General features: G+C 39.3%; 1 protein-coding gene across 1 annotated transcript in view; it reads right to left on the bottom strand.

The window, feature by feature from the left end:
• The window catches only part of CCDC171 (coiled-coil domain containing 171), a 162862-nt gene that overhangs the window by 22778 nt on the left and 125373 nt on the right, over window positions 1-14711 (bottom strand). The window contains 1 exon segment of the mRNA XM_051643553.1: window positions 5648-5800. Within this exon segment, the coding sequence (XP_051499513.1) occupies window positions 5648-5800 (153 nt within the window).

Here is a 14711-nt window from a genome sequence, read left to right as displayed (position 1 = left end):
ATGGAGGGTTACAAACTCTTTAGAAAGGACAGAGAGGGGAGATGGGGTGGGCGTGTTGCCCTCTATGTTAAAGACCAGCTGGAGTGCATGGAGCTCTCCCTGGGGATGGATGAGGAGTGAACAGAGAGTTTATGGGGGAAGATTAAGGGAAAGAAAGGCCATGGTGACACCACAGTGGGGGTTTGCTACAGGTCGCCTGAGCAGGAGGATAATATAGACAAGGCACTATATAGACAGATGGGAGCAGCTTCACATTCACATGCCATGGTACTTACGAGAGACTTCAACAACCCTGAAAACTGTTGGAAGAACAACTCTGCTAAACACAAACAATCCAGGAAGTTCCTAGAGTGCAAGGATGATAACTTCCTTTTCCAAGTAATCGAGGACCCAACAAGGAGAGGTACTATGCAGGACCTTGTCCTCACCAACGAGGAAGAGCTGGTGAGGGATGTTAAGATCAAGGGTAGCCCAGGTTGTAGTGACCATGAAATGGTGGAGTTCAAGATCCTCAGGGCAGCAAGGAGGGCTCACAGCAAGCTTACTACCCCTGACTGCAGAAGGGCAGATTTCAGCCTTTTCAGGGATCTGCTCAAGAGAATGTCTTGGGATAACATCCTGGAGGGTAGAGGGGCCCATGAAAGCTGACTGATATTTAAGGATCACCTTCTCCAGGCCCAAGAGTGTTGCATCTCAACTAAGAGAAAGTTAAGCAGAAATTCCAAGAGGCCAGCATGAATAAGTAAGCAGCTCCTAGAAAAGCTCAAACTGAAGAAGGAAGCATACAGGGGGTGGAAGCTAGGGCAGGCATCCTGGGAGGACTGCAGAGAGGTTGTCCAAGCTGCTAGGGGTCAGGTTAGGAGACCCAAATCCCTGCTAGAATTAAATCTTGTCATGGATGTTAAGAACAATACAAAAATCTTCTTTAGGTGTGTTGGGGAGAAAAGGACAGCCAAGGGGAGCACAGGCCCTCTCCTGAAGAAACAGGCAAGATAGTAACACAGGATATTGAGAAGACTGAGGTTCTCAATGACTTCTTTGCTTCAGTCTTGTCTGGCAAGTGCTCCAACCTCAACACAAAGGCCACAATAGGTGAAAGCAGGGACTGGGAGAGTGAATTACACCCACTGTAGGTGTAGAGCAAGTTCATGACCATCTAAAGAACCTGAAGGTGCATACATCTATGGGACCTGATGGGATTCACCCATGGGTCCTGACAGAGCTGGTGGATGTAATTGCTAAGCCTCTGTCCGTCACATTTGAGAGGTCACGGCAGTCTGGTGAGATTCCTGCTGATTGGAAAAAAGGGAACATAGCCCCTGTTTTTAAAAAGGGGGAAAAGGAAGACTCAGGGAACTACGGGCCAGTCACTCAGACCTCTGTGCCTGGCAAGGTCATGGAGCAGATCCTCCTGGAAAGTCTGCTATAGCACATGGAAAATAAAGAGGTGACTGGTGACAGCCAACATGGCTTCACTAAGGGCAAGTCATGCCTGACCAATCTGGTGGCCTTCTACAACAAGGCTACAGGGATGGTGGATGGTGGCAGAGCAACTGATGTCATCTACCTGGATTTGTGCAAAGCATTTGACACTGTCTCACATGACATCCTGGTCTCCAAACTGACAAGACATGGATTTGACAGATGGACCACTCAGTGGGTAAGAAACTGGCTGGATGGCCACACCCAGAGAGTTGTGGTCAATGGCTCAATGTCCAGATGGAGGCAGGTGATGAGTGGTGTCCCTCAGGGGTCAGTATTGGGACCAGTGCTGTTTAACATCTTTGTTGGAGACATGGATAGTGGGATTGAGTGTCTCCTCAGCAAGTTTGCTGATGACACCAAGCTGTGTGGTGTGGCTGACACCCTAGAAGGAAGGGATGCCATCCAGAGGGACCTTGACAGGCTGGAGAGGTGGGCCAGTGCCAACCTCATAAAGTTCAACAAGGCCAAGTGCAAGGTCCTGCACCTGGGTCGGCACAACCCAAGGTACAAATACAGGCTGGGGGGAGAATGTCCAGAGAGCAGTCCTGAGGAGAAGGACTTGGTGGTGGTAGTGGATGAGAAGCTTTACATTAGCCATCAGCATGTGCTGGAGCCCAGAGAGCCAGTTGTGTCCTGGGCTGCATCAGAAGTGTGGCCAGCAGGGCCAGGGAGGTGATTCTGCCCCTCTGCTCTGCTCTGGTGAGACCCCTCCTAGAGTACTGCACACAGTTCTGGTGTCCTCAGCACAAGAAGGATATAAACCTGTTGGAAAGGATCCAGAGAAGGGCCACCAAGATGATCAAGGGCCTGGAGCACCTCTGCTGTGAAGACAAAGACAATTTGGGCTGTTCAGCCTGGAGAAGAGAAGGCTCCAGGAAGACCTTAAAGTGGTCTTCTGGTACTTGAAAGGGCCCTACAGGAAAGCTGGGGAGGGGCTTTTCATCAGAGAATATAGTGATAGGACAAGGGGTAATAGTTTTAAACTGAGAGAGGGGAGATTTAGGTTAGATATTAGGAAGAAATTCTTCACTATAAGGGTGGTGAGGTACTGGAATGGGTTGCCCAGGGAGGCTGTTGATGTCCCATCCCTGGAAGTTTTTAAGGACAGGTTGGACGAGGTTTTGTTCAACCTGATCTAGTGGTAGGGTTCCCTGCTCATGGCAGGGGGTTGGAACTTGATGATCTTTAAGCTCCCTTCCAACCTTAATTCTATTATTACCTCTACTAATTATACATATGACCTTTAATGTGGTGACACAGCAAGTTATGGAGGACAGAATTGTAACTGTGGTACTTGCACTTCAGAGAAAGTAAATTTTAACAAACAAGGAAATGCACAGAAAGTAAGCTACTATGATTGCAAAGAAAGGCTACTGTAAAATGTTAACTGTTTGAAAACAGAAATGGAAGAAAAACATTTTGGAAATGCAAGGGAAATTTTGGAAACATTTGGTAAAGAAAAAAAAGCACAACAGGGATATTTTAAAACAGAAAAATACAACAGAAAACAGATAAAGGAACAGGAAACAATGCAAGGGGGGAAGAAAAAAAAAATTTAGGTAGAAAACAAATAATTTTTAGTTCAGTCATGCTGAATTTTAAGGTGTTGCAAGAATGAAAAATGCACAGGTCATTTCTCTGCACAGAGGAAAAACCATCAGAGACAAGCACAACAGACAGACAGACAACTAGACACTAACGAAGAGTTCAGAGACATTCTACTATTGACTCCACTTCACCCCACATAATAATTATCTTCTCTGTAAGCAGTTTTTCCAGCATTCATTTCACCTCTGTCCATCATAATAATAACCCTCCTGTTCCTCTCTGTTGGTATTAGCATGAGCACACATAGCAATCTCTGAATCTAAACACTATTGAGTAGAAGGAAAGCAGCTGGACTAGAATCAGACAGAAAGATGGAAACATTAATTCAGAGTCTTAGATAAAAGATGAGGAGTCAGAACCACTGATCTTGCTTTATGGCATCAAGTTTTTTTAATAATTATTAGCAAAACCCAAAGCAACAGAAGATGAAAAAAGTGGTGAGAACAGAAAGAAAGGTGACATAGTTACTAAATTTCTGTACAAAAAGTGAGTTAGGAAAGCTGTACCTTCTGAACAAGCTGAAGAACACTACTGATGAATGGCCCAAACCTGGATGCAATGATCAGCTGAAAATGCAGAACCTTATGCAACAAGCACAGAGACAGCCAAGATATGGTGAGATAAATTGCAATTGTGTAGGATAAGAGTCTACAGATGGTATACACCCAAAATGCTTTCTAAAAATGTGTTTCAGCACTGAGTTCTAGGAACACAAACCTACATCATATAAAGACCTGCGATTAATACAGTCCAGGTGCTGCGTTTGTCCCCTACATGAAAAGTGTTGCTTGCAATGTTACCAGAACTGGTAACTGGATATATGATTAAACACTGTGGGTTGACACCAACTAAATGTGTATGGTTGTGAAACCAAATAAATTCTCAAGAAATGTCATTATTCCCTTTCATTTCAAATAATCAAGAAAAAAATCTGTTCTGCTTTTTTAATACAGAAAGAAATTTAGTGCAAAACTTCCTCCTCAAAATCAGAACAGAACAGGATTGGCTAAAATATTATCATGTAAGTCACTGCAGAAATGTGTGATGCCTGAAGCTACTAGAAGTCATGCTTGATAAAACTTTTGCAAGTATTGGTGATGAGCTTTACAGAAAACCCAAATACTATAAAATACACCATAACCACTAATACTTTTTTCATGGAAACCTGAGAATCTATAATTCTGAATTTTTTGCCTTTACATTAAAATTTCAAAACACCACAGTTCCTACTACAATGCAAAAAGTACCAACTTTTCATTGATACTGCAGACAGACAAAAATTACTTTAAAAGCTCTTTATAGACAAGACTAGTAAAATCTCCGCCAAAAGCTCTCTCAATCCAAACAAAAACAAACCTCACTGCAACAAGTTTGGCAGACTTCCCCAACCTTAGCACACAAGTGGTCATCTTGATTTAAGCAATAAAAACAATCATAACAGACAAAGGAGCAACCCAGTTACAGTGGGCACAGACTTAGCAGGGCATTTGTAAACTTAGTAGACAACATAAAGCAAGCGTGGTTTAAGGAGGAAAGAAGATATTTCAGAGAAGCAATTTCTTTCATTCAACAATTATCATCTCAAGATCTTAAAATTGAAATTAAGCACTGATTAATATATTTTCTATTTGTGCTAATTTCCCACTGAGCTGATCCAATTTAGAGGAAAGATAAGAAATTAATATTATTCTGTTAGAAACAACTATAGTAACAGCCATAGCCCTTGAATATACATTCGCCAGTGTGTTTTTGTCATTTGCACTAGTGATGGCTCTCTTCTTACAGACCTTCTGTTTCAAAAACAAACACAAACAATTATAATCTTCTTTATGGTCCTTTGCTTCACAAGAATAAACAAAAAGAGCAAGGAGAGGAGAAAAAAAATAAACTCCTAAGTTTTCTCCTTTACATCAAGTGCATGCAAGTTCCACAGTTTTTACAGTCTCACACTAGTCATACTTGGCTACATATTTTTGACAGTTTGTGTCTGGCCTCCTTGCTCATGTGACACAAATACATCTACATTCAGTAATCCCCCTAGAGAGATATCTCAGATTTGAAGATAAATTATTTCTGAAGTTGGATTTTAATCTTTTGAAGGAAAGAAAACTTCAGTGAGAAATATTAATAACCACAAATGCCTAAAAAAAACCCACGTCTCCTAATAAACATTTTATTTACATGCACAGTTAAAAACACAGTTTCAATATGGTGCTATATATTTAGATAGTTACATTCTTCAGGTCCAAAATTCAGACATTTAGTATACTGCTTAAAGCAAATTAATCACAATGTATACTTTGCAGAAACAGCAGCAATGAACAGATCCTTGCAGAAGATGCAGCAGTAAAATTAATCCTTGTGTTAACTTTTACCAGTCCCTTTTTCTTATGAAAAAGTCTCAGAAGGTCTCTGTTGATACTAGTTTTATTGCTTTCTTATGTTTATAATGAAATATTATTGTATTTCTGTACAGAAAATATGCAGCATGAAGGGAGATACCGGTTAGGAAAGCACATCCAAATAACAGAAATTACTTGAAAAGACAACTTACCAATTCTAAGCTCTGACTTTCATGAAGACAAGCTTTTTGGAGACTGGACGTCAGGGCTGCAATATGAAGCTGATGAGATGATGCTTCTCTCACTAACATGTCAATTCTGGATCTTGCAAGTTGGTAGACATCCACAAAACTTTCAATCATGGCCTTTAAAAAGTAAAATAAATCATCAGCACCAGGCAGGCTATACTTAAATGTCAAATAGCATTCATGTAAATTCATTACAGAAGACCTAACTTTTATTAATTAATGAAATCAAACAAAGGTTGGAAGCAAAACAAATTTCAGTCTCAGGACCGTAAAAAGGTCTGCCATGGGATTTTGCATTCCTTTTAAAATCTTAAATATTAATAGCAATAAAGAAAAGCAAATTACTGTTTATCCTAATTAGAACATGTTTTGATGAATTGTTTTCAAACATGCAATACTACACTTAGCAGCTGATACAATTTTTCAACATATTTAAATATAAGCAAGTTCAATTTCTGTTTACAAATAATCACTACACAATTTCACATAAATGCTCATACTTTCAAATTGAGTGGAGTTACTAATCCTTCCACTCCACGATTAAAAAAGTAATAATTTGGTAGAAACAAAAGAAACACAGTAAACCTACAGACCTCTGAAAGTAAATAATCTGATTACAATATAGCTGGGAAAATGCAATTGTTTTCATGTATACAGTGGAAGAATGTCCCCACCGTGTAATATTGATCAGACTGATAATAAAGTTAGCCGCACAGGAGAGTAAAAATTATTTGGCAGTACTGGTAACTTTTTAAGTGCCCTAAATAGGGCACACTGTTGAGATTATTGGTCTTCTTTACAGCTGGTTAATCACATTTTGTAAGTTATAGTTTTCCCGTCTGAAATGACCTGTAGCAAGTTCTTACTGCAAGCACATATTACATATCTAATACAAAATCAGGCTTTTGAATGTATAGGCAAAAACAAGCCTAGCACCAAAATCAGGCATTCACAAAGATTTTTACTGTATTCCTTTTCTTTGTTCTCAAACACTACTGCTTTTCAGAATAAATGTTAACATAGCTGAAATCAATCAAGTGATTTACTTGTCAAATGTAGAAAACAGCAGTGGCAAATAAACACAGTCAGATCTTTTGCCATCAGAAAAAAATACATAATATTTTACATACAATGGTGCTAGTCCTGGAAGCGTATTCACACAGCTCTCTCTAAGTCTGCCTCTGTCAGCTCTGATCCTGCTTATAAAATTTTCATCCACAGTCAACATAACCAAAATGCTGCAGCTCTTCAAAACAATACCAAGCAAGAATGTGGATGTACCTCACACTCCATAAAAAACTGCCTGAGAGTCTTCAAATGGCAACTGCCCACATGTTAAAAATTAGACATATGTTGAAATACATATAGGGACTGGGCCTGTGATTCATAAACAAGGATTATACCAATGAATCATAAAAAGCTGTGACAGAAATCTCATGGAAAAAAATCGTTTGTGTTCCTTTGATTACTTCGAACCTGACAGTTAGATGTATCACTGAACTAGAACGCATAGACAGTTCCTTACCTTCTTCCTCCTAGCTTAGCTACCACAAAGCTAGTGAAGCCATTAACCTGTAGAGCTTCATCTTACATCTCCCGAGCCACTCTGAGTGCATGCAGTTACCAACTCCTTGCTGCTCAACTCAGCTATTTAATTTGTTCTCTTGTTTTTAATGAGTTAGAAAACCTTCAATCTAGCAAAAGTGTATTCATTCATGAGTTTTTATTTTCAGACATGCCAAATATTTTTTCTAAGACATCTAGATTTATTTTTAGTCCAGAAAGAACTTTTCAGCTCTTAACAATTCATTATCACCATGGAAGGTAGCATTATGCACCCACAGGTACATACTCTTTCCACTATACACCAACTCCCTAGGAAAGACTCAGGTTCAGTTTAGATTTCTCTCACTCAGGATCTGATCAGGAAAAATAGTATTTTGGGTCTTCCAGTGGATGCCATAGAATCTTCAACAATGAGTATGCAGAATATTTATTTGAAATGCCACCACCAGGTAGGCAAATACTTTGAGTTTTTAGATGTGCCATTAGAAGGCATAATTTACATATGATTTTACATAACTCATGTCATTTACAGGTGGAGTCATGGATCTGTTTTCCACGATACAAAAGTTACACTTACTAGAAAGCTTTATACACAGGGAATGGGCATAGAATCTGGTCACTTCCATATTATACGACCGTCCACCTAATGACTAAACACATCTCTAAATGAGTTCAGAACTTTAATTTAGATCATTATTTGCATGTTACAAATACAAATATACCTGCAGCTCTAGAAACTGTTCTGTGATCAATAATGTCTTTTGAAAGAATTTCAAAGAAGGCACATCTAGTTCTGCAGATTTTCTTTGGTAATAGTGTGACATGCAAACTGGGAACAGAACATGAAAAACAGGAGAAAAAAACCCAAACAACAAGAAATTCTTCACTAGTCTATGGTGAGATACTGGAACAAGTTGCCCAGGGAAGCTGTGGAAGCCCAATCCTGGGAAGTGTTCAAGGCCAGACTGGATGTGGTCTAGAGCAACATGTTCTAGTGGCAGGCATCATTGCCCATAACAGAGAGGTTGGATCTAGATGATCCTTAAGGTCCCTTCCAACCCACACCACTCTATGATTCTATGATTCTATGATTCTCCAGTAATATTTTAAAGGACTAAAAAACCATAATGTTACAGACAGTCCCTCATAGAACATGTAAGACCAATTTATTTTCTGATATTCCCTCAACTTACTTTTAAATAACCAATAACTTTATAGTTCTGTACATATATTCTAGAACCAGTAATTTTAAGATGCACAGTGCTGTAGATACTGCAGATGCTTTAAAAAAAGCTTTTGTATGTTCAATCAGCAGAAGGCCTCTCATCAAAGTTTGAATGTATTTAGTATACATTATAAATTCACCATTTTTAATTCAAAATAATAAAATCATAGAATGGTTTGGGTTGGAAGAGACCTTAAAGATCATCCAGGCTCAACCTCCTATCCATAGACAGGGAAATCTCCCATTAGACCATGTAGCACTAAATCCGATTCAGTCTGGCCTTGAACACTTCCAGAGATGAGGCATCCACAATCTCCCTGATCAACCCGTTCCAGCATCTCACCATCCTCACAGTGAAGGTTTTCATCCTAATGTCTAACCTAAATCTCCCCTCTTTCTGTTTTGAACCATTACCACTTGTCCTCTCACTGCATCCCCTTACAAAGTCCTTCCCCAGCTTTCCTATAGCCCTTTCAGGTACTGGAAGGCCACTATGAAGTCTCCCCAGAGGCTTCTTTTCTCCCAGCTGAATAGCCCAAATTCTCCCAGCCTGTCTTCATAGGAGAAGTGCTCCAGCCCTCTGATCATCTTTGCATCCCTCCTCTGGACTCACTCCAAGAGCTCCACGTCCTCTCTGTGCTGGGGCTATGCAACTGGACACAGTACTCCAGGTGGGGTCTCATGAGATGGGAAGAGACAACTCTCCACTGCCAACTCACTATCGGACAACTCACTGTCAAAGTCAGCTTGCTGCCAGGACAACTCTCTACTGTACAACTTGCCACTGGGACCTCCCTATGCTGGGACAGTCCTCTGCAGGGACAACTCTGGACAGATTCAGAGATGACACAGCCTCATGTGCCATGCCTCATCTGCCAATCCACAAAGCGTTATCCTTGCAGAGGGCTGTCCCATGGCAAGTTGTCCAGCACAGGGTTGGTGGTGGAGTGTTGTCCTTGACCTGTCACGAGAGTAAAGTACAGGGACAGAATAATCTCCTGTGACCTGCTGGCCACACTTCTGTAGATGTTGCTCAGGGTACAGCTGGCTTTCTGGGCTGCAATTGCACACGGCCTGCCTATGTTGAGCTTCTCATAAACCAACACCCCTGAGTCCTTCTCCTCAGAGCTGTTCTCAATCCATTCTCCATCCCGCCTGTATTTGTGTGTGAGATTGCCCCAAGCCAGGTGCAGAACCTTACACTTAGACTTGTTGAACTTCATGCAGGTTTGCAGAGGCCCACCTCTCAAGCCTGTCATGGGAACCCAGATGGCCCTGGATGGCATCCCTTCCCTCCAGCCTGTCGACCTCACCACACACTTTGGTGTCCTCAGTAAACTTGCTGAGGTTGCACTCAATCCCACTGTCCATGTCACCAACAAAGATGTAAATAGCACTGGTGCCAGTACGAAACCCTGAGGAACACTACTCATCACTTGTCCCCATCTGGACATTGAGCTGTTGATCACAACTCTTTGAATGGGACCAGCCAGCCTATTCCTTATCCACCAAATGGTCCATCCACTGCATCCTTATCTTTTCAATTTAGAGACCAGGACGTCATGCAGGACAGTGTCACTTGCTTTGCACAAGTCCAGGTAAATTATGCCAGTTGCTCTCTCTTTGCCCATCAGTACTACAACCCCATCATAAAAGGCCATTAAATTTGTCAAGCATTATCTGCCCTTCATGAAGCCATGTTTGTTATCACCAACCACCTCCAAATTTTCCACATGCCTTAGTAGAGACCTCAGGAGGATCTGCTCCATGATTTTGCTAGGCATGGAGGTGGGACTGACTGGCCTATAGGTCTTTGGGTCTAACACTGTACATGTTGTCCCCTTTGCTCACAGTGCTTGACTAATGAGACCAAACACAGGTCAAAACAGTTTCTATTTATTAGAAATAATTATGAATTGAAGTTTCTATTAAAAGTTTTAGATTATTCTGAAGTTACAAGCAAAATAGCAAGTGAATAAGAATCAGTTTCTTTATTTTTATACCCACATTATACCATTAACTCAAGATCTTACTGGGTCTGCTGTTATCAGGGAACTGCACTTCTGATTAGAGGGAACAAATTTAAAATAAGGAGAACTTACGTGAAATTATGCTTATTTAAAAGTATCAAAAACAGCCCAATAATGTAAAGATTGCATTTGTAACATCAGATGCAGCATCCAGAATAACAAGACCATCTGCTTCACACACTGTGCTTAATATATATATTTTTTTTCAAAACCAACATTTGACTGTTAGGTTCTCCTTTCAGGAAGCTCTTCCACTAAAAAGAATGTTAGCAGGTAGTAAATTTACGTAAGTGCAAAATATATACACAGATGAAAAAGAACAAGAGAAGGAATAATAAATGAATTTCAAAAGAAAGAAAGCTTAACTCTAGTATGACAAAGTGATGAGAATCTGAAAGGACTGAGAATTTAATTTATGGTACAGAATTTGGTTGAAGTGCAGTTGAAGGAAAAGCAACTAGTATGAAAACAATACTCCACACAGTGGAGTTCAGCATGCCTACTGGATATCCTCTAGAATTACTGTCATGAATGCCTTGCTTCAAACTGACATAAATCAGATTGGTTAAAAGGAATCCAGAGAACAAAAAAAACACTTAAATTACTTTTTCTTTTCACAAGCAAGATTTCAGGACACTTATTATAGATTTAAGAGAGCTATATTTGGGTAAGAAAGTATTAAAATTAATTTCCCCCCTACATTTTAACATTTGAAAAGCCATTCTGGCTGCCTTGACCTATAGTCCAAAGTATCTAGTGGCAATATCAGTGGACAATGTAAATACAGCAGCTTCCCAGGCACCAGAAAAAACCCTCAAGAGAAACAGCATTCAGCAAAATTGCACTTTTACAGCTGTTTGGCATTTCTTTAATGACCTGTTCCCCTCGTATCTCATTTCAACACTAAACTTTTTGTTGGGTTCCATTCAGGCATGGTATGCACAACTTAAATGTGCCAACAAGCAGGTCAGCTCTGTTACAACTTTTTTTTTTTTTTTCCCCAACAAATGCTTACTCAATGCCACACACAGGGCCTACCTCTATCCCCATTGCTTCAGTAACAATTACTAAGGGAATGAAGCTCTAAATAAAAACCTATATTATCTGCTAGAGTTAAGGACATGACTTCCTACAAGAAAATTGAAAAGGGAGCTCTGAAGGGAATGTGCTTCTACTGGAAACCACAGGAGATCAGCATAACAACAACTGCCATGGCAATTACTGCAAAGTGTAAGAGTTTCAAACGTAACATTGATCTTATAGAAACTGATAAATTAAGAACAATGTTTTTGTTGCTATGATCAGGTAGAAAGCAACCACAGGATTTTATAGTAAAGGAGCTACCCACAGCTTGACTACGTGGAAATATATCTGGCCCACGCAAGCAAATCAACACTTCTGAAAATTAAGGAAATGCATCTTTTTATCTGCCCATATTTACACACAAAGACCATTCTCACTGTCTGTTGCACTAAGTATAGCTGTGTGCAAAAAGTAAAGGTAAAACAATTGCTGCCCTGAAGAACTTGTAACTTAAGCTGCTACTGTGGCGAAAATGCCACCCGTACATTGTACCTCTTCCTATCTTCTTACAGAGTCTTGATACTAAAAACTAGTTCATGACAAGGAGGAAGAGACTTTTCAAGTAAATTATTTTGGCAAGAAAGACAGAAAAACTGAAAGAAGTTTCAGGCTAGTACCCTTCAGATTTCTTTTACAGCATATGTTCTGGATAGCAATGAAAGAAAGAGGGAGAGGTAGTCACTGAAAATAACACACAGTCCACATGAAAGTGCCTCAACTGTGAGCATGAAAATATGCTTGGAGTGAGCCAAATATATTACCACAAAACTAAGGATTAGCAGTCATAACAGAAAAGTCAGGATGCAGATTTATTTTTAAAATGGCAGCATCCCATCACACATTCTGTCTTGAGCAGCAGAGTCAAGACAGCAAAGCTTCACATCAAAATATAAGTTAAATGTCAATTGAAAGTACAACTTGCCTGTACCTGGATGATGTTGCTTTTGGTCTACTGGAGTGACATCTTGGAACCAGAAAATATGTACAAAAGCTGAAGTATATAATTCTCTTTTCACAACCAAACTAATAGAAATAAAGTCAATTTTAAAAAGCATATTCTTTCTTATTTTTAAGGGACTCCAACATATGGATGGGATATCCTATATAAGCAAACCAATTTTTATAAACAAATGTTACCTAAACACTAAGTTGTAACTATCTGAAATCTAGTGGATTAATTTCAGGTGTATAAGTATGTGAGTAACTTAAGGAGGGTACTGAAGCAGACACTAATCTAATTAGGAAATTCTAAAGCAATTTAACATGGAAGGCAAATTCAAGATCTGAAGAACATCAAGAACATCTCTGTTCTTCTGAAATACTGTCCACAAACTATTCAACATGAGTAACAAACTCGACTATTTACCAATATAGTAGAAAAAATGATTTTACAGAAAATTAAAACACAGGGTTTTAATGGTTCTAAAGTGGTGTAAATATGCTTTACAAACAGATGCAACAGAGAATTTTACGAACCTTGTCAGAAACTCATAAAAAAATAACAAATTTTTACCAGTTAAAAAGAAGCCTGTCACTGACTCCAAGAGAATAAAATTAGCACCCCACAAAATCTGGGTTCAGTATAGGCATTTCCTTAAATATTTTTACTAGAGCCACAAAGAGATAGAGGCTATTTCTTTCTTGTCATAAGAAGCAGCTTTTCAAGTTTGGATTAAAATATTTTCAAACTGAACTAGATAAACTACTTAACATATGCTTAGAAGGAGGAAATGTGTCCACTCTGTATTTTCCATGCAAAAAGACGCAGACAGTCTATGCTGAAGTTGCCATTTATTAGGAAAGACAAAGGCTCCGGCAGGTTTAGTCAATATGACGTGTGATTATGTGGCTCATACATAAACAATCATTACTGAGTCCCCATCTTCCTCTTCAGATTTTAGGTGAATGTTCAAGTCTAATTGAGCCAAGGAGCTAGAAAACTGCACAAACTTTTGTGATACAGTTACTTCATTTCCTTTGCTTTTCTTATGAATTGGTGATGTTAGGACTACATTGTAATTTATCATAATTATTTCATCCTACAGGAAGGAACATTTTGTAGTTTTGTAAGGAAACTCTAAAGTATGCCTGTTAGGTTGGATAGCAAACTAATTTTTTCATTCTGGCTTCTCACCAAAGCATCAGTTATGTGCACAAATTCATTATGCCAGCACAGGAAAAAGCACCAGTCTGTCTCTATAGAGAAAGTAATGATCTAGAAAAGCTGAATTGCATTCCTTTTATGGATTTATGCCATGAAAATGCACTATTAGAAATTTCAGGGACAACAGCTCTTGCTGCAACATCAAGAGTCAAAGGAAATCAAAAGACCACAATACACCTAATACTGACTTTCATGGCTAGCATACACAGTAGCATCCCTCCTTCCAAAGCAAAAGTTGGAGAACATTGGCAAAATCTTCCAAAACAGGTACTAACACTGAGCTTGACTATTTGCTATCCTTCAGTTTAGCATGAAATTAAGAAAATATATTCCTCCTCCAAAGTTTGTTTTTAACCACCATAACCTGAGGAAGAAGAAGAAATAAATTTATCCCTGTCACCTCTCAATATCTAGTTCTACTAAAAATGCATGCACAGAAGAAGAAAACCCTTTTTGGGAACAACTGACTCTGTTTATCTTCCTGGCATTTGTCATATAGATGACAGATGATCTCACATCAGAAAGGTATAAATCCCAATCGATGCACTAAAAACTGGTGCATGAGTGAGATTCCACTATACTGAAGCCTGGGCCTCTTCTCTGCAAGAGGTCAACAAGCTCAGAAAGCTAGTCACTTGAAATAGCTTGAATGACCAGGAGAAGCAGACACTAACTTTTCTGTCGGTAGATCTCTGGCTGTCCTCATTTGGACCAGCAATTCAAATATACATTGCTATCTGATGAGCTTTTTTAGATAATATTTTGGAAGACACTTATTTTTTTACTCAATCTTCAGAGGAGAAAGGAGAAACCCAAAGGCGAAAGTTTGCCTAGAGAGCATACAGTATACTTCAACAATAGGATCAGAAGTAAAATATCCCATATCACACGATTTCATAACTAGATTGAGAAATCCCCTTTTTAGTCTTTTTTTTTTTTTTTTTTTTACTTTACCCTGTA

Source organism: Apus apus, chromosome Z (assembly GCF_020740795.1).
Source record: "Apus apus isolate bApuApu2 chromosome Z, bApuApu2.pri.cur, whole genome shotgun sequence".
In the NCBI taxonomy this organism is placed as follows: domain Eukaryota; kingdom Metazoa; phylum Chordata; class Aves; order Apodiformes; family Apodidae; genus Apus; species Apus apus.
The sequence above is the reverse complement of the archived record's forward strand: the minus strand, read 5'-3'. Positions and strand labels throughout refer to the sequence as shown.